General features: G+C 42.5%; 1 protein-coding gene across 33 annotated transcripts in view; it reads right to left on the bottom strand.

Moving 5' to 3' along the window:
* Nucleotides 1-21,231, bottom strand: part of TMEM63C (transmembrane protein 63C) — an 85,787-nt gene that overhangs the window by 40,055 nt on the left and 24,501 nt on the right. For 16 of the 33 annotated variants that reach the window (XM_087951966.1, XM_087951981.1, XM_087951979.1 and 13 more), the window contains 2 exons: nt 3,117-3,191; nt 181-301 (listed from right to left, as the gene is read on the bottom strand). Coding sequence is in view for 14 of the 33 variants with exons in the window: in XM_087951957.1 (XP_087808083.1) it covers nt 181-185 (5 nt within the window). In the remaining 19 variants the exon portion in view is untranslated. Of the gene's footprint in view, nt 1-180; nt 302-3,085; nt 3,285-19,663; nt 19,758-21,231 lie in introns of those variants that run through there. The other 17 variants (XM_087951962.1, XM_087951970.1, XM_087951985.1 and 14 more) reach the window with 6 other exon arrangements.

Genomic DNA, 21,231 nt, shown 5'->3' with positions numbered 1-21,231 from the left:
TACTCCCTACTTAGGACTTCAGACCAATGTCTAAAGATATACCCGATATACTTGATTCTGCTTCAGCCTCTACCCCCTGCAACGAGGGTTTCTCATCTTCATCCTGACATCTCATTCTTCTCAAAGGAAGAACCCAGGGCAATGATGACAGCCACTTATTAAAATTACAAGTAGACCTACCCCATCAATATTTGAAGAACTGAAGGTGGAGATTAGGAGAGATCCTCTTTACTATCAGTACTTCAGGATTTGGAATCAACATCCCCAGAAATCTCTGTGCTCGCTTTAATGGCATTTCATCCTACAAAAGAAAGAAAAAAGAAAGATATAAGGGAAAAAAGCACTTTGAACCACAGTGCTGTTTAGGTTGTCTTTCTGTTTGAATTTTCAAAGTGACTAATATTAATTTTGATTTTGATTTTTGGGGGGCTTCTAATTAAGATTGCAGTTTTGCGATGTTTTGTTAGCTGGCTGGATTTATAAACTTATTTTCCCACATCTTTTGTCTTTGCTATTTTTGATAAGTTGCCTTTTCAGTTCACTTTTTAGGAAAGGTTGGATCTTTAAAATTAAAAATTAAAACACATTCATATTGCAGAGCTTAACAGAAAAAACGTTAAGTTAGGGAAATTGAAAAACAAGTGAAACACCACAAAGATAACATTGTGTTTATTCATGATATAAACCAATTTATCAAGACAGGCAGTGGCTGACTTTTATTAGACAGCCATCTATGGGGGAAACTTTAATTTGGACTGTTGCACTGAACATTGATGGTCTAAATGGCCCGTTGCAGCTCTATTATTTTAATTGCTTCTGTTATATACATTGACATTAAAAGGATTTGTATACGTTTAAGACATTATCAAAGAAACATGAGGAAAAACATTACATTGTGATATATTAATGGGTCAGTCAGCTAGAGGCATGTAGTAAAGTGGGTGAATTAAGAATTGGCACTGAGCCTTGTGGAGATGGAGCACCAGTGGATTTACCATATTGGACAGGAATTTGAGAATTGTGGTCCAAAGCCTACTAAAAGATATAGGTTGGGTAAATCTAGTCCAGAGAATTGCAAATGTTAGTTTGATAAAGGACGGGATCAACATGTGGGACTCCAGAGAAATCTTTAAAAAGAAATATGTATTATGTACACTACTTTGCTGCGAGATGAGAAATTATAAGGGCAGCTTCATTGGGCTTGGGCTGCCTTTGTAAAGGGAATACACTGGAAACATGCTTCTATGCAATGATCTTTTATTTACCAATAACAGCCGATAAGTGGAAGCAAGCATGGGGGTGGCAAGCCTTACGCCGCGGCCCGGCCGTCGCGAGCGCCGCGGCATCAGCGGCGCCCGCGACCGGTCGCTGGGGCTTGAAAGGCGGGCTTCTGTAAATGTTGGAACACCGGAGCTTTATGCCAGCTTTTGAGTTGGGGGGTGCTTCCGGATACGGCCGATAAAGATGGCAGCAAGCAACAGACTTGCTCTGACCTTGGTTACCCTGTCTTAAGGCATCTGATATTTCAAAATGATTTTAGCTTCCAGCTAATGGTATGCCATCCTCTCCATTCGGGTTTTAGTCTAGTATGCCCCAACTCCCTCAAATAAGGTGGTCTAAAAGGCAATTGTAAGAAATTTAGCTGACTCTCTGCCAACCTCCCAATGATTAGGAAACCTTTTAATGGCAGTAAGCACTAGAAACACAATCCCCCAATTGATCGGATAGTCCTATATCTCTAAACACATACAATTCAAAACAATGGAGTGTGTAATCCATCTCTTCCTCCATTCTTCCTTTTTTCCTCGTCAGGCGTTTATCCTATCACTAAGTCCAAAGAGATATAACACTTGGGGTACACTTTCCCTGCTCTGGGCAATCTCAAAATATAGAATAACAGAATTGGAAGGGACCTTGGAGGTCTTCTAGTCCATCCTCCACCTCAAGCAGGAGACCCTATACCATTTCAGACAAGTGGCTATCTAGTCTTTTCTTAAAAGCCTCCAGTGATGGAGCACCCACAACTTCTGAAGGGACACTGTTCCACTGGTTGATTGTTCTAAATGTCAGCAAATTTTTCCTGAGTTCTAGGCTGCTTCTTTCCAATGTTCGTTTCCATCCATTCTTTCTTGTCTTGCCTTCTGGTGCTTCTCTGTGATAGCCACTCAAATATTGGAACACTGCTATCATGTTACCCCCTAGTTCTTCTTTTTACTAGAGTAGCCATACCCAATTCCTGCAACTGTTCATTGTATGTTTTAGCCTTCGGGGCCCTAATCATTTTTGTTGCTCTTCTCTGCATTCTTTCTAGAGTCTCAACATTTCTTTTATAATGTGGTGGCCAAAACTGGATGCAGAATTCCACATGTGGTCTTATATGTTTAGTTTAATGTTTCCCTTTCTCCAATGTTGAGAAAGTTGTCTTCTACTTGTGCTAAAAGCAAATACAAATCCCATCTAAGAAGGGACCCCATTCAAAACAGGAAGCTGGAGACACTGGGGATGGAGCCAGCAGGCATGATTACATCCTGTATCCTATCCAGTAAAATGCCAGCCTGGGGGCACTAAGATTTGGGCATTCACACACAGTTATTTTACCTGAGAGTAACATATGTTGGCTTATCTTCCCAGATCATTCCAAAGAGATGTCCTTACTTACCAGGATTTTTTTTCCTAAGTGACACTTGTAGTATTTCAATGCCCTTGGCACAAACAGATGTAAACCGGTTTGGTTTGCTTCTGATGGTTCCTACAACTCAACCTAGCTTCCAACAGATGGAAGTGTCCACTTTCAGTTCATTCAAAGCCATTATTACAAAGTCAGCAAAATCATTCATTCATTCTTTCATCTGCTCCTAAATTAGACCCCCCCCCCCCCAAAATATATCTAATACTTTCCAAATGCACTGGATGATAACGCACACTTCTCCCACCCTGACTGATTGAGAATGGCAGCAAGTGTAATAATCACCCATCTAGAAAGCACCACACTTGGGACAGTTATTCTTGAGAATGAAGGTTCTCCCAGCGGCAGAGATCACTTCCTCCTTTATGTTCCAACAAGTTTTACAAAGTAACTTTTTACCTTTTTTGGACAGTAGACTCACGATACATACCAACAAGGGTCATCCCACGATTCAGGCTTTGTTCCAGACACTAGGGTCGACTCTTCCCATTGTATAGTAATCAGTCTGTGTCATTATAAAAAAGAAACACAAAACTGAATAAGTAATTCTAGCAGACCAAAGGTGACCAGGCTCCAGCTTTGTTCTTTGTAAGAATCCAGTGTAACTTGTCTTGCTGCATCTTACCATCCCTTACAAAGTAAACATTTGTGGGTAGTGGTGGAAATCTCTTGTTCCTTGTGACACCCACTGCTAGAACACTCCAATTACATTGTGTATTTAGTATTATTATTCTGCAGCAGGGCAGCAGCCAGGCAGGGTTTGCTTTCAGTACTGGCCTTTTTTTTGGTTTCGAAGCCTCTAAACCTATCTAAAAAGACAATGGCCGGGAGTAAGTTAAAGACATTATGGGTTTCCTCCTGTGTTTGGGGAAGCAAAGAAAAACTAAGGCCAGATGGCTGCCCAGCTGAGCTACATTCCTACCTTCATTGTGTCTGAGAGTGCAGTTCCTTACCCCCTCCTCCCTTTGCTTCCTTTCCCTATGTAAACAATTCCATCTGACATTGCCAGTTGCTTTTAATAATTCATCTCCCTTTGGTTACAAAGGAAAATGACTCTGGACCATCAGCAAATAATTAGAAGGGCTCTTAGCAACCAGCAGCTCAGTCCTCCGCTACCTTTCCAAGAGCTAATGACAGAACCATTTTTAGGGTGAGCCAGCATTTGGTCTGTTTCCATGTTTTCCCTTTACAAAAAGCATATATCTGTAAGCAGTAAAGTAGAACATGCACGCAAGAGTTTTCAGTCATGTACAGAGTTATCTGACTGATCTCGTTTCTATTTCAAACAGATCAAAGCAGCAAAGGTGGTGCCTCTCTCTTACAATAAATCTGTGAGATGAGCTTAAGATCTCACAGAAAGCTTAAAGTGATGGGGGCATTGAAATCTTCCCATTTGAGTTGAACTAGGAGTTTCTCAATTGCTAGGTTGTGCAAGCCCACAATACATTCCCCACGGTCAGCTGTAGTCTGCCTGATTTCTGGCTTCATATGACATATTAAATCATGAGTGAAAAATATGCCCTGCAATTAAACAACATGCTGAGCTAAAGTATGGTTGGCTGGTTTATGGTGTAGTGTGTTATGTGAAGGCAGTAAGCAGGCAAGTGTACACATGTACAAAGTTACTATTAATTGCATATGGTTAGTGAAATGGGTGACATATAAATTTAATAAATAAAATAAATGTTCTTTGTAAACAAGCACCTGAATTGGAACTTATTTCAGAATTCCACTGATTGCTTATACAAAAATATGGGAAGTATGTATGTGCAGGTATGTGCAATAAGAGTGGCACAGACATAAAATTGTCAGTGGCGCAGACATAAAATTGTTTTTATTCTCCGTAGAACTGCTGCGAGCATCCAGAGAGTGGGAGGTGCTTCAGTCCTTCCTTCTCACAGGCTGAGTTATAATTGAAGAACGCTCCTCCTTCCTCCACGTGGCTCCTCCATGCGTTCTCCCAGTTTTCACTCAGCCTTCGAGAAAGCAGGCAGCGATCTCTTGTTCCTTGGCCGTTTTTCAGAGTTTTTTGCTTCTAAGTGTTCAGGTTTGCCTTTATTCCTTTCCTCCTTGTCCCTGCGTTGATAGTGTGCTCTTAAATTTAATTGGTGAGGCGTTTTTTGCCTGTAGGAAGGGGTTTAAGGGCTCGGAGCTTTACTGCCCCCCCACCCCTCTTCTCTTTCTCTGCATTTCCGAGCGTGCCTTTATCCAGCCGCTTGTCTCCGTGCCTTGATTTATTGCACTATTATCATTCCCCCCTAGAACGCTTTAGAGGAAGCAACGCTTCCTCTCCCAGCCCTGGCTTTTCGTTGTTCCTGATTGCCTGGTAAGCGAATAGGGCTGGTGCGCCTCTGATTGCCTCGCGTGTGCCGGGCGGCCATTTTGGAACCGCCTCGTGGCCGGCGCCATTTTGTTTTATTTTAAATAATATTTTTCCTGGCTGTGTGTAATTTTTGTTTTTGGATTTAAGCTGTGTGGATTGAGGCCCTAAGCGGGACCGTCAGGCCGCGTGGAGCCCCTTTTATTGGAGGACACTGTGGTTCCGGCCCTGCTGTCTTTCCTTTAGAGGTTTTTTCTTGTTGGCTTTTTCTGTCTGTATCAATCAGCTTGTTCAGAGGCGCGGGCACGTACTTCCCATTGTGTTGGGAGGCTGCCTAAAGAGGCCTACCTATTATACTTATTTTGCTTCCCTTATTTTTTGGCCTCTGCGTTCATTCGGCTCATTTGGATTTGTATTTAATAATTTTTATTATTATTTTCTCCTTGTGCCTATTTGGCCCTGTCCTTGGGCCCCGCCCTTAAAAAAAAAAAAAAAAAAAAAGGAGAAAAGAAATTATTATTATTAGTTATTTTATAATATATTCCAGCAAGCTTTTGTGTAGATATTTTTGGATAGTTTTCTCCTTGTGTTTTTTAGTACTTGGTGTTTTAAAAAACAAATTCAAATAAATAAATAAATAAATAAATAAAATAAAAAAATAAAAAATAAAAAATAATAAAAAAAATTTTTATTCAAAGGGGGACGTGATCTGATTTGGGAAAACCGGTTTGCGTTTGTAAGCCGAACTCCTAGGCGTGCCAACCGCCATATTTGTTGTAAGGTTTTTTTCCTTGATACCATGGCAGAGAACAATCCAACTGGCTCTTCCCTGAAGGCCAAATCGAAGACGCACTATCTTCGTAGAAGAGGGACAAGGACTCCTCCAGTGCTTCCCAAAAGGACGCCTTAAGGCGTCACAAAGCTCTGGAAAAGGAGTTCAGTAAACGATCTAAAGAACTGCACACTATAACTACCCCACCTTCTACCTCTGCCCATCCCCCTCCCCTGCCGAGTCGTTCTTCCCCCTCCAGGTGCAGTACATCCACCCGGAGCCGCCAGCCATCCCGTACTCCAGAGGCGACCTTCACGCCAACCGCTGCAGGTCTCGCCCTGAGGAGCCGCCGTCAACCATCATCCCTGATAGTATCAGGGAATGGATGCACTTGCTATCCGTCAGGGTATAGCTGATGGAATGCAGCAGCTATCCAGACCTGGTTCTCGAGGGAGGACTTCCGACGTTGAATCTTTATCTGGTCGATCTCTCTCCGGGCAGGCGCCCCAGCAGGGTCAGGTACCTTCTCATACGGATGCCCCATCCCCAGGAGGGGAGGAGCCTCAGGAGGTCTCGCAGGAACAGGAGGAAATGGGCTTTGAGCCCTTCGGGGGAGGAGGAAGGCTCTGAGAGGGGTCCTCGCAGTATTCTGATTTCCTTCTCGGGGACCCTATGGAGGGGAAATGTCAGAGGACGAGGGCATTTCTCCCGAACAACCGACGGTTGTGGGCCTCTTTAAACCCCAGTTATTTAAGTCCTTATTATTTAAGGCTAAGAATAGTTCAGGCCTGGCCTCTCAATCTCCTTCTGATCCACCGCCATCGACTTCGGAGGATCCAGATGACCTCATGTTCAGGCAACCGATTGTGGAAGCAGAAGTTATTCCGCCCCCCCAATCTTCTCAGACTTGGTTGCGAGGCAGTTGGCCTCGGTGGGTCCTACACCGCCCCTCTAGTCAGGATAAGAGGATGTTTAATCTGGACCCAGCATTCTCTTCTATGTTAGACACCCCGGAGGTAGACGATCCAATTGTGAGGCTGACCTCCTCTTCCAACCCTACGGATGCGTTGGGGCGCTGAAGCCAGAGGACAAGCGGGCGGAGATGGCTCTTCGGCGAGCTCACCAGTCCGATGCCTGGGCCATCAGGTCGGCCACGGCCGCCTCCTTTTTCACCCGTTCCTCCATCAAGTGGCTCAGGCAGCTCAAGCAGCATATCCCCGACTAATACCAGGGCCCATCAGGATATTGCAAAAATCACAGCAGCGGCGGAGTTCGCGGCTGATGCCACCTTTCATTCGGTTAAGTTCGCTTCACGAGCCATCTCCTCCCATGTTACAGCTAGGAGATTACTTTGGCTTGGCATTGGCAGGCCGATGTTAAAAATAAATCAAGTTGGCTTCAGCCCCTTGGCAGAAGGGAAGCTGTTCGGGCCTGCCCTTGAACCCTTGCTTTTGGAAACTCAAGTAAGAAGAGTTTCTTCCTTCGCTTTTCAGCAGAGCAGGAGTCTAGAGGGTCCCAGCCCTTTCGGAGGGGCCCTTTCGCCCCCATACCAGTCGTCATTCTCCCCTAGATTCCAGGGTTCCCGTCGTTTCGGTCATCCTACCACGACCAAGTGATACAGGAGACAGGAGCCGAAGAGGAGGCAGCTTTAGGAGATCCTTTAGAGGCTCCGGTCACAGGGCCTCCCGCCGCCCAGATAGGGCCTCAGACCTTCTCCCCATAGGCGGTCGTCTCAGGCATTTTGCAGACCTCTGGGAGAGGTCCACTTCGGATGCCTGGGTGAGGAGTTCCGTGCGTTTTGGACTCGTTCTACAATTCCTCCCCCCCTGAACATTTCAGGATTTCACCTGTCTCTAGGGATCCTACAAAGCGGGCTCTTATGGATTCCGCCATTAAACATCTGGCTGACATTAGGGCCATCCAACCTGTCCCATCCTCTCAACGGGAAGAGGTTTTTATTCTCTCTTGTTCTTGGTGCCTAAACATTCAGGGGTTGGAGACCTATTTTAGATCTCAAGCGACTTAATCGCTTTGTCAGGCGCCAGAAGTTCAAGATGCAGACTCTACAGTCTATTTTACAGGGTATCAGGGAAGGGGACTGGCTCACGTCAGTTGACCTGTCGGAGGCATACCTCCATATTCCCATTCATCCCTCATACTCAAAGTATTTGAGATTCTGTTATAATAACCAACATTTCCAGTATGTGGCCCTCCTTTCGGCCTTGTTTCAGCCCCGAGGTCTTTCACGAAGGTGCTGGCAGCTCTGGCGGCCCATCTTAGACAGGTTCCCATCCGCATCCATTGTTACCTCGACGATATCCTTATCGTATCCCCTTCCCGACAGCAGGCCGAGAGGGATACTAGTGTTACCCTTTCAGTGCTACAAGATCACGGGTTTTTAGTGAATTGGGAGAAGAGCCAACTTAGCCCTTCCACCCGCATAGCTCACCTAGGAGCTGTAATTGACTCTGTTAAGGTAAGGTCTTCCTCTCCCAGGAGAGGCTTCATAGTATTCATACTGCTATCCGGACTATCAGGCGAACTGGTAAAGCGTCCTTGCTCAGTTTATCCAAGCTTCTGGGGAAACTTGTTTCCTGCATTTCTATTATCCCATGGGCTCGTTTGCATTCCAGATCCTTGCAGTGGTTCCTTCTGCCGTACCAGCGCTCGGGAAGGAGCACATCAAGTCGAGTGGTAAGGATACCTCCAAGGGTTCTCTCATCCCTTCTTTGGTGGACTCGACCTTCTACCAACAGAGGTCATCTATTCAAGGAGCCCCAAAGGGTCACTCTTACGACAGACGCAAGCCTTTCCGGATGGGGGCCCATCTGCAGTCTCTGTCAGCCCAGGGAGTTTGGTCTCCTTCGAACGACGACACAACATCAACTGGTTGGAGCTTCATGCGGTATACCTAGCCCTGCGAGCTTTCGCTCCTCAGGTGAGAAGGCACCACATTCTGGTCCTTACGGACAACACCACCACCAAAGCCCATATCAACCGTCAGGGAGGCACCCACTCCATCATCCTCATGAGAGAAGCCAACGACTATGTCGATGGGCAGAGACGCATCTTTCCTCCATCAGGGCAGAGCACATTTCCGGGGTCTCCAACGTCCAGGCAGACTGGCTGAGCAGGGCCACGTTGGACCCAGCAGAGTGGCGCCTGCATCCGCGGTTGTTCAGGGAAGCAGCAGACAGGTTCGGGTCTCCTCTGGTAGACCTCTTTGCCTCGCCGCTCAACACGCAGACACCAAGGTTCTTCTCTCGGTTCCCTTCCCACGGGGCAGAGAACCACGACGCCCTGCGTTGCCCGTGGCCTCCCGGCCTCCTGTACGCCTTCCCTCCGCTTCCGCTGATCCCCAGGGTAATTCGGAAGTTGCTGTTCGAGAGGGCGGAGATCCTACTAGTGGCCCCATATTGGCCCAGGAGGCCGTGGTTTGCGGATCTTCACGGTCTATCGGTGGTTCCGCCGTGGAGGATCCCGCTGGACCAGATCTCCCTGTCACAGGGACCTCTGCTTCATCCAGAACCACAGTGGCTGCAGCTAGCCGTCTGGAGGTTGAGCGGAAAGCGATGATTGAAGAAGGCTTGTCTACCCAGGTCATAGATACCATTCTGGCTGCCAGGAGGCCTTCCACTACTCGAATTTATGATTCAACTTGGAACAGCTTCTGTAAGTGGTGCCGAAAATCCTCTGTCAATCCTCGCTCTCCTTCTATAGCACAAATTCTAGCCTTTTACAGGATGGCCTAAATGAAGGTCTCTCTCCCAACACGTTGAGAAGACAGGTCGCGCCCTCTCAACGGTGGTGACTGGCGGCTCCTTCAGCTCTCTTTCCCACCACCCTCGCATTAAGGCCTTTTTAAAAGGGGCTTCTAATTTGCGCCCGCCGGTAGTGCATAGATATCCAACATGGGACCTTAACAAAGTTCTCCTGGCCTTGACTAGGCCTCCCTTTGAACCTCTCAGGAGGTACCACTCCAGTTTCTCACCTTTAAGGTGGTCTTTCTTGTAGCGATCACCTCAGCTAGAAGGATATCTGAAATTGCAGCTCTATCCGTGAGGAAGGACTTGTGCATTTTTCATTCTGATCGCGTGGTCTTGAGACCAGACCCCTCCTTTTACCAAAAATCAATTCTGCTTTTCACAGGGCGCAGGAGTTGGTCCTACCTAATTTTTGTCCAAAGCCTCTGCATGATAGGGAGAGGCAATGGCACACCTCGATGTTCGAAGGGCGTTGCGTATTTACATATGTCGCACGCAATCCATCAGGAGATCGGAGTCCCTGTTTTTGTCATTTCAGCCTAAAACGCTGGGTCAAAAGGTACCACCATCCACGGTAGGCCGGTGGATTAGGGCGACCATTTCCAAGGCCTATTCAGTTCAAGCTCTTCCAATCCCCAGTGGGATAACGGCTCATTCCACCAGGAGCGCAGCTACATCAGTAGCTTGGGCTACTCAAGCCTCGCTTCTTGACATTTGCCGGGCGGCCACTTGGGCCTCTCCGTCACCTTTCATACGCCACTATAAGATTGACACTTTCGCTTCGGCTGAAGCGTCCTTGGCAGGCGAGTCCTACAGCAAGTGGTTGGGGATCCTAAGGAGATTCCGATCCAGATGGAGTCCCGCCCGTAGGACAAACATGCTTTGGTATGTCCCACTCTCTGGATGCTCGCAGCAGTTCTACGGAGAATGGGCGTTGGTTCTTACCTGATACGCCTCTTCTCGTGGAACTGCGTGGAGCATCCAGCCCCACCCTTCTTGGTCCGTCTGGTAGGAATTCTGTTTTTCGCCAATGATCGTTATTGTATATACTTGAGTTGTTTACTAGTTCAGTTAGAGGATTATGGTTGTCCTCTCGTCTTCGTGAAACTGGGAGAACGCATGGAGGAGCCACGTGGAGGAAGGAGGAGCGTTCTTCAATTATAACTCAGCCTGTGAGAAGGAAGGACTGAAGCACCTCCCACTCTCTGGATGCTCTACGCAGTTCCACGAGAAGAGGCGTATCAGGTAAGAACCAACGCCCATTTTATATGCTAGGTTCACCCTATTGCTCTTATTTGAGGTTTGATGAAATAGTTACAAACTATTCAAAGTGTCTGATTCTTTCGTTTTTGCACTGTAAAGTGCACTTTCTCACTCTAGACTTTGGAGAATTAATTTTGATTAATTGAAACCTGAGCTGTGGGCAACATTTTTAGCCTCAGGCACAACATGCAATTCTGAGTGGTGATCATGAGCTCCACGCAAACACAGAAAGGCTTCCCCTCCTTAGGATATTTTGCTGTGATTTGGATGGAGCCGTAGTGGCGCAGTGGTTAGAATGCAGTATTTCAGGCTAATTCTGCTGACTGCTGACTAACGGCAGTTCGCCAGTTCGAATCTCACCAGCTCAAGATTGACTCAGCCTTCTATCCTTCCGAGGCCGGTAAAATGATTGTTGGGGGCATATTACTGACTCTGTAAACCGCTTAGAGAGGACTGTGAAGCAGTATATAAGTCTAAGTGCTATTGCTATAGTGAGAATTTAAGGCTTTTTCTCTCACATACATTTGCATTCCTGTTCCTGATCTGCTAATAACAAAATATCTGGTCCTGGTTGTATTCTGGAAAGCCCTGTTTCTCTCTTCCACTATATACTGAAGTAGCTACAATATAACAATATAAAGGTATATTTGTAAAGGCATATTTATAACGTAACTACCTTATGTTATAAAAATGCCTTTCTTTTGTCCTTTCTTTGACATTAGCCTTTCAGTTGGACTTACCTGGTTAAAGGCATTGGACAGCTATATTTTATAATCCTTTTAATCACCTCCCTTTGGGGGAAATCTCCAATCATAGCCAAAATGAGAACTTGATCCTGAAGGAGATTGTACTTCTGAAATTTATAGCCAGTTAAGATTCATCAAATGACGCTGTTTCTTTACATTGGTCCTTTTATAACCTGTGTAATCTGTCTCCTACCAATTTCTCTGAAAACATTCCACATACAGCAATTTAATTTTACTCTTCCTATATGGAAGCCTTGGTTTCTAAAAAAACTAAGCAAACAAAACAAAACAAAAACTCAAAGAGCTACATCATTATTGTGGAAACTTCAGAAAACTAAGATTAGTCTGCAGACTACAATGCCAGAGCCCTTTATTGATTTAATTTGCAACTGATATTTATACCTTTTCCCTCAGAATCTATTATAATACTTCCTTTTAATGCCCATTGCATCATCAAAGGTATTCTGTTGTTTTAAAAGTATACGGGAAGAAAATAGAATTGAATTACTGGGGATATTGCAGCAAAGATTTCCTTATTCCTAATGGGATCATTTTTATTTATCTCTTGCTTTTAATTACACAGTGAGATCTTGTTTTAACAGATGAATGTACAATTTTAGTTCCAATAAAATGTCATGTATAACATTATCTGCATACTGATACAATTATAACACACGATGCAATACACATCATTTGCATAACTGCACCACCTGTATAATGTTGTCATTATGCAAATATTTTATTACATCCTGTGCAATGATATAATTATCATGCAAATAAAGTACATTGCATCAGAAGTCCATTATGTTGAGGTTTAGAAAACTGGTTCTGCTTTACAACTAAAATTGAGAAAACTCAGAGAAAACCAGGAAAAGCCCTTGGATCCTTCCAGTTTTGATAAACTAAAGTTTTGGGTTTCTAATATTTGAACTAAGAGTTTGAAATTAGACCTTGAGTGGTGGTCCTCGTTTTTTTGTTTTTTGTTTACAAACAACACAAATTCCAGAAATTAAAAGAGCTCAAGCGAACAATTTTCAAACTCTACTGACAAAGATAGGTCAATCAGTCTATAACCAAGCAGAATATGACTATATGGTGTACTCTGATTTACATAACTTTGACAGATTAAAGGTGTTAAAAAATTTGTTCTATTTTGGTGATAGGCAAACATCCTTTAAAATGTTGCTGTCAGCATCTCAAAATGACAAAATTAAGAGTTTTAATTGCCTCTTACCAGTTCTTTTGTGAAGGTCTTAGAGATGGAGAACTGGTTAATACACTTATCATTGTTTTTATTATTTATTATTGTTACTGCACACTTTCTTATTCTTCCTCTAGTTCCTCAGTTCAGAGTTTTGTGAACTGGTTATCTTTTTTATTTTACCAGAGTGCCACAAAAGCACTTAAAAATAAACAAATTATATTTCTCATTTATTCACAGGACAAGTGAATCATGAGCAATTACAAATTTGTATTACAATAATGCATCAATAGATTGTATAGAGTAGGATAGATTGCTTCTCTTGAAAGTCCTGATCCTGCTTGGCTTTCTTGAGATCAATCAAGGTCAGTTAGGTGCTGCTCGCTTCTGTTCACAGGTCTTATAGACAGGCTAGCAGGAAATCACAGTTCTTTTGCCAACTGTGACTTCTCCTTGCATTTTAACAGAACATGTTAATATTTCATCACGCTGTCAACAATCACACTGTTTTCTTAACGCAATCAACCTGTTTCATTCACAAGCAACAAAAAAATCCAGATAATAATTTGCCATTCCCTTCTATGATTTCCAGCACTTTCTTCCTTTTTGCTCCTATTAAGAGGGAAAACACAGAAAGGAATCTAGATGCTATGACCTAATATCTAAACTAAAGCTTGTAAGACTAAATCCATCCAGTACTGACTGACCCAGATTGGATCCTATCTAAACCACTATGCCTGGAGTAACACATACTGAATGCCAACTGGTGTTGTAGCTGAGCTTCCAATCATATTTAGAAGTGTAAGGAACCAAAATAAGTACGTTTGGTCCTGTCCCATGTTTTGAAGAAGTTTTGAAAATAAATTTGTTTTCAGTAAAACCTTAGTTTGCTGGTCCTCTATGCTACAGAATTCTGTGCAATTTATGTCATTTGGACAATGAAAGCAGAAACCTACAAAACAAGCCTCTGATTATGTAGTTGAGCATTGACTACTCTGAGCGGGTGCATCTCATTCTTCTTCAAAATAGCTGGTTGTTGTGATTTCCAAAGATTAATAAGATATTCTTTTTCAGTGATCATAAATTATCTGGCTCTGGACTAACATACGAACATATGAATGGATGTAAACGTATATTTTATTCTCAACTGACATGACTATAAATATGTACATGAAGATGTCCAAGTGTGATTATTTACATTCTTTAAAAAGCCATTCCAACCTTCTTTTGCATAGGTATCACTTTATTTACTTAGATCTACTCCTAAACCTTCTTTCCCTGCAGTCATATGAAAAGATGTACTCTAAATCAATGATAGATCAAGGAGTTCCTTGTCATTTAAAATGCAAATATGAAGATTGTTTAGGAAATATCACATATTCAACTAGGTTGTCTCTTCTGTTACACTTTTTTCCACTGCTCTTGCAGCTCCTGAATCCTGCATATCTGAATGCCAGTCTGCCTCTGTTTTTGCAGAAGCAGAACGTGCAACTTAAGATTTGCCTCCAATTAGTTGTTACTTGCTAGAGTAATGAATGTTTACCCATATATGTGACTTTGGCTGTTGAGAGTACAAGGTCAGGGGAGATCTCCCAGTAAAGAGAGGGTGAAACTGCAGTCAGATGCACTGAATCAGCGCACCAGGCAAATCAATACTGAGCATCAACTAGGAAAGATAATATATCAATAAATGCTTCTGTACACAAACATCAGTTCATGGCTTGTGAGTCAATTGGGAAGAAAAAAAATATGGATGATCTCCAGTGTCATGGAGCCAGTAACCTTTTATCTTTCAAATGACAGGAACGGGATGTGAGGCTAAACTGCTTTCAGAAGTAAAATTGGCTTGCGTTATGTGAATTGCACATCTATGCCTTGGGCTCCCACTTCCACTCCTCTTAGTAAATGTAGTAAATTTTCATGTTTTATTTTTCTGTTTCAAATTAACGTTTTCTTTCACACTAGCCAGTTTATTGCCAAATTAACAAGGGACAATTGGGTTAATTTAAAATAGGGGCAGCCAGCTGAATTTGTCCAAATGCTTTGAACTATAAAACCTTATTCTTATTTTGTGCCAGGAAGTACAGAAGGAAACACCAAAATAATTATCTGATTTGTGAACCACAATTAATAAGAACCCATTCTGTAATTCCATCTGCTGAAGTTGAAGAAAGACACAAAACTTCTCTGAAAAAGAAAGACTATGTGCAGATTTATGTGGAAAAAGGAAATCCTTAAAGTTGTTGTTTTTTTTTCCTGGAAAGTAATATATCATTTCTGAAGTCCTTTGATCCTGTTCTTTTTTTCACCCACTATTAACAATTAATGCATGAATATATGATTGTATTTAATATGTACAAAATATAACAATTCCCACAATGGTTATGTTTGTTTTCATCCTTTCTCATTTAGTTTCTAATTTCCATGTCTCCCCTTTGTTTTGTTTATTTCCTATATCTATTCTATAATATTTTATTGTTAAACAAATCAGGGCAACCAAAAACAAAATCAGACAGTATTTAATAATGAGTATTTAATAATTATAATTTATATAATCAGCCATAGTGGTACAGTGGTTAGAATGCAGTATTGCAGGCTAATTCTGCTGACTCCCAGCTGACTGCGGGCTCAAGGGTGACTCAGTCTTCCATTATTCCAAGGTTGGTAAAATGAAGACCCAGATTGTTGGGGGCAATATGCTGATTCTGTAAACCGCTTAGAGAGGGCTGTAAAGAAGCAATATGTAAGTCTAAGTGCTACTGCTATTTAGCATTTTATGAAAGAACATGCATATGGAAATCTGAAACGATGAACAAAAAAGAGCACTAAATCTATCTAGAAAGGAAGTTTAATGTTTTAACTTAAACTTTCCTAGCCTGATGAACTTCAGGTAGGGGTGTATGTGTGTGTGTGTCATCCAAAGTTATTTACCAATATACTTCTGCTAGCCAATATAAAACCCAGTGCTTATTGAAGCATTCCAGACTGAGTGTAGCAATCAAAGGCTGAAGTGCTTCAAACAGGGGATTATGTAAAGGGAGATAGGTAGATAAGAAGTATGAAATATAAATAAATAAAATTATCCAACATGCAATACCCAATTTTACTGGAAAATAATGTAGAATAATTTGAAAAAAAACACCCTGCAATACTTAGGATAATAGAAAGGTACTAGCACATGCCTAAGCCAGCAGATACCTATCAAATGTGTTTAAAAAGGATACAGTAGGGCCTTTGAATAAAACCTGCAATATGTCCAAGAAACAAGAGGAGTATTATCCACTATTTTGGGTTCATTAGGGACTGAAGCTCTGTTAGAACTACAGAACTCCCATTTCAGAATGGTAATTCTCAAGATTCAGTCCTCCTCTGTGCTCTTCTATAAAGAAGGTTAATCACAGAGTATTTCAACAGAAAAAAAGACCCGTGTAACCTAAGGCGCTCTGAGAAGAAACCGCATTCTGCTTAATTATGTTGAACGTATCTCCTTTTTGTAATGACCCCAAAATTGGTTCCAGTATTGAAATCTCACCTCCTTATTTCTCGCTATCAGCCTCTACATAGGTCTACTTTTCTTAAGATGTTACCTAGTTTTGACCCTCAGGTAGAAAATATCCTGTGTTACTGATATAAGGCTCATATCTTGCATGCATGAAAAGAAGCAAGTGTGTGAATTCATTTCCATGCATTTACAAGAAAGTAGTCCTGTTTTATGGAAGCTTTTGCTTAATACAACTGACATAACACATCTGTGCACTGTACTTGACTACGCTACAAGAACCATGTTTTTAAAAGGTTTCTAGACTATCCATTGTTACTCATTTTATTGGGGACTATTTGCTTTTATCTTCCTTCTTGTTCTCTTCTATTGGTGCATATTCTTCTATTAAATATGCACCAATAGAAGAGAATATGTGTGGTTCAGGATTGAACTGTGGCGTTCTTGGTGCTTTCTGAGCTTAATTGTTTGTTGCAGATGCTTCATTACCCAATTAGGTAACATCATCACTGTGAGTGAGTATGGGGTTTATATACCCTGTTTCTCCAACAATACGGCCTCCCCCAATAGGAAGTCCCAGCATGTTTTATAGGCATGAAATGAAATTAAGCCCCTCCCCCCAAATTAAGGCCTATATTAAAACATGCAAAATGGGGGGGAATGGTGGGGGGCTTGCCATTAGGAAGTACTTTTGTTGCACACCGGATATGGTGCTGCCTGCGTTGACCCCGATACGAAGTGCCCTGCGCGAGGTCAACATCCAAGCCGTCACTGCCCGCCCGCCCAAAGATGCAAGGGGGGGGGGAATTAAGTCACCCCCGAAAAGACAGCCTAGCCATTTTTTCAGGGCTCAAAAAAATAAATAAGACCTGGCCTTATTATATGAGAAACACGGTACTTCTTCCATGTACTGCATTCATGTATAACAGTAGAAAATAAATAATGCAATTGCACATAGTGATTTTACAAAGAATCCAAGTCTGTTGGCCAAGATTTTGGGAACATATATCATACGTAAAATGGTACATTTGAGATACAGTACGTGCCAAGATACATATAAAGTCTTCTGTCTTGTGTTTTGCTGTGCATTGGACTCTATCCAACTCAACATGCAAAACTTCAGCACAGGGAGATGGCAAGCTAGTACTATCCCATAGCAAGCTCCATGGGCTTTGTCACAATTTCAGTATCCACAAGTTAACCCAATTTTCTCCAGTGACATTTCTCTAAGTATGTTTAATTAGAATTCCAATCAATGTTCTCCCTTCAGCCAAAACAAACTTGCTTATTTAAATAATTTCTCTCCTTTACTATCCAATATCCCTCAGCTTTTCACCTGCAGTATTTTAGCAAAGCTCCTGGGTCTTTATTCATTTTCCCAATTCCACAAACGTAAGATCTTTCCAGATTAAACAGCACTGGAGTACCAGCCTAGAATCCAGTTACCAATTGACACAGATTTTGCCACTAATCTCTCCATCAGATAAAATCTTTCTGTCTTCTGTAAAACAACTTTGCAATAACAGATACTGGCATTTCTGCTGCAACCAAAGCGATAAAGAAGTAGAATAAAATATGTCTTCCTCCTGACCCTTCAGATATCACATTGCTGGCCTCAACACAATGCTTTTCACATAAAGTTGGTCTTTAATTTACAGGATTTGAGTGAAATGAAACCCAATATCTTTGGAGAGAAGAAAATTATGGAAAATTGCATCATATTCTTTTAGCAACATAAACGCTCACTAGAGTGCATGCTGAGACTAGGAAAAGGCCAGCTATCTAATTTTCAAATGGAGAGATTGTTGAAGATAGAATTTCTTGACAGATCAATACTGCTTGAGTTTCACGTTCCCTTATACTGGACTTTTACTGCAAATGGCAAAAACAGTAGAAGGAGTGTGTGGAATCCTATCATTTTCCTTACGAGTTCAACATTATGCACATATTAATGCTTGTGAGAACAAGACTTACTGGCATTTCAATATTCCTTTTATATTGAAGTGTACCTCTGAATTTTTGGGGTACATTTCTTGGCTATCTTGACTGATAGTGAAATGCACCTAACTATCTTTAATTCATATTGTTTTGGACTACAAAGACGATCTCAATAATTTCAGTAGTTTGGGTGGGCATGTTACTGAAATGCGTCACTACAATAATAAACGGCATGCTTGTCAGGAAGACCTATCTGATCTTGTGTTTGAAAAAAATAAAATAAAATTTACAGGACAAAGCAGTTCTTAGGCCATCAGATAAGAACACCCAGAGTTCATCCATCTGTACTTCTCTGAAAATTACTTGTCAAATCTACCACTGCTGAGCATGCTTGTTTTAATGCTGTGTCATCCTTTGGCAAAAGCCAGACCTCATTATAGCAATATAAGTACAGATTGTTTTCACATCATTATGCTTTCATCTTTGCAGGCATAGATCATTTCAGTGCAGTTACAGTACACAGAAAGAACAGCAAGGGCACCAATACCCTCCACGCTATTGGAAAAATAAGGGATATTAGATCCGGGGCAGTTCCCCCTGCACAATTATGATGTCTACTGAACAGAAAGCTGCTATTGAATGCTTTGGTCAAACTGACACCTCTGCAAATGGAGGGCTGCTTCACAAAGAACATTTATGCCAATTTAGCATGGTACCAGGCAGCCTACTTTTTGCATCCTCCTCCTCTTTGTGCAGTTGAGGTGATTCCCCCCGCAACTCTGTCTGAGTTGCAGATTAAATATCCATTTGCAATTTGGCAAAAACAATGGAAGAAGGAATGTGTGGAGCCCTACCATTTTCCTTACAAGTTCAACATTCTACAGGTAGTAATGCTTGTGAGAACAAGATTTACTTGCAGTGCTGCAGTTCTGCAGAGCTTAGGGCAGGGGTGGGATTCTACCAGTTCGCACCTATTTGCTAGAACCGGTTGTTAACATTCTAAGCAGTTCGGAGAACCGGTTGTTAGAAGAAATTACTGGCCTAATCCTGTAAGGAAGGCAGGAAGGAAACATTCTGGTGTTGCTTACAGAAACTGCCTCTCTGTTAACCCTTATTACATTCTTGACAAGTTCCTGTCTCAGGAACTTCTCTGGAGTTCCCCCCCCCTCCTTTGCTGGTACTTTGCTTGTGTGGAGTGACCATTCAAAGTTACAATGGCACTGAAAAAAAGTGACTTATGACCATTTTTCACACTTACAACTGTTGCAGCATCCCCACAGTCATGAGAGGCCTGGCGAGGAGATGCGTGCCTCGATGTGAGTGATATTGCTGGCCACCCCCAGCCAATAACATGACCACCAAGCCACGCCCACCAATTTAGCCACACCCACAGAACCAGTTGTTAAAAAATTTGAATCCCACTCCTGGCTTAGGGGTAGATCGTTATCCCATTCATGAAAAACTGGGGCCTTACCCCGTCTGAACATGAAGTTCTCTGGTGGGTTTCAGAGCAATGTTAATGAATGATTCTTCCAGTCACTTCCTGGTCAATTTCACAATCCCTGCCAGTAAAAAACAAACAAACTGCTGGGCTTGATTGCCTCTGTTTATATGAACACAATGTGCTGAATGTTTGCTTTATCTTGCCTCTCAGCTTTTTAACAACCGGTTCTGTGGGTACGGCTAGGTAGGGGTGACCATGTGACTGGGTGGGCATCTCTTCTTCTTCTTCTTCTTCTTCTTCTTCTTCTTCTTCTTCTTCTTCTTCTTCTTCTTCTTCTTCTTCTTCTTCTTCTTCTTCTTCTTCTTCTTCTTCTTCCTTCTTCTTCTTCTTCTTCTTCTTCTTCTTCTCCTCCCCCCCCCCCATTTTTTTTTGCCTCCTGGGCCTCAGGGAAGCCTCCTGGGTGAAGCAGTAAGACAGGGAGGGGGATCCCAGCACAGCTGATCATCAGCACAGCTGATCGTCGGGAAGGGAAAAAAGAAATACCTTAAGGAGTGACTGGGTGGGGGAGAATGCAGTCAGCGATGTTGGGCATGCGTGCAATATCACGCATGCGCGATAAGGACTGACTGGGAGGGACAGGTGGAGAGGGGTGGGGCCAGACAGGAGCACGATTTGCCGGTTCTCCGAACTGCACAGAATCATAACAACCAGTTCTATAGAACTGGTCCGAACTGGTAGACTCCCACCCCTGGCCATTGCTATCTCTCTGCATGATTCACATAGATATCCCGCCTTGCAGCCTACAGCCGTTATTATAGCTCTCGTGAAAAGCCTCTGCTTGCAAAACTGCAGGGACATGAACCAACACAGCCTTCCAATAGGGGCTGAGGTCTACACAACATATCACCCCAGGGTTTTTATTACAACCGATGTCTATTCACATATGCATGTATTGAAAATGCCCAAAGTTGATAAAATGAGGACTAATAGTTTAGTTTTCCCTTTTTGGTATAGAATAGGGGCATTTTTAAAAAAAATTTTTTATCAGGAGCTGCTATAGCTGAAGGGTGGGAGGCAGCCTGGACTGGTTAATGGTTTACTCTGCCTGTTTTAGCATTATGAGCTCAGCAGAAGCGGACCTCAAAATACTTTGGGAGGATGAGACTGGAAACAGAGCCATCTGGAAATGCCGGAATATTAATGTCTAACAACTTTATCTCTCTTGGGAGCTTTCTTTAAAGCAAAGATGTTGGAAGAGGAGATCTGGATGTTCTCTAGTTAGAGGAGTTGAGATCATCATATATGGTCCATCTCCTATAAATAAACAATTCCATCTGGTTTTAGGGAAGATTACAGTACACAAAATACGAGGCCATTCTGATTGTTGGCAATAATGGCTTATCTGAAATGTTTATCCTACAGGTGCCATAACACCCAAAGTACCTCTAACATCCACTATTACATCCTAAATGAAATAAAAGGATCATCCGAAATGTTTATATGGCAAAATCTTATGATTGCCAAATCTCACCAGAATTCACTCTTTTTTTAAACAGCTTTATAGTATTTCCAGGAGCAAGGAATCCAAAATTGACAAT

Source organism: Notechis scutatus, chromosome 1, assembly GCF_049901735.1.
Source record: "Notechis scutatus isolate UNSWTSFEM ecotype Mainland chromosome 1, rNotScu1.2, whole genome shotgun sequence".
NCBI lineage: Eukaryota > Metazoa > Chordata > Lepidosauria > Squamata > Elapidae > Notechis > Notechis scutatus.
The sequence above is the reverse complement of the archived record's forward strand: the minus strand, read 5'-3'. Positions and strand labels throughout refer to the sequence as shown.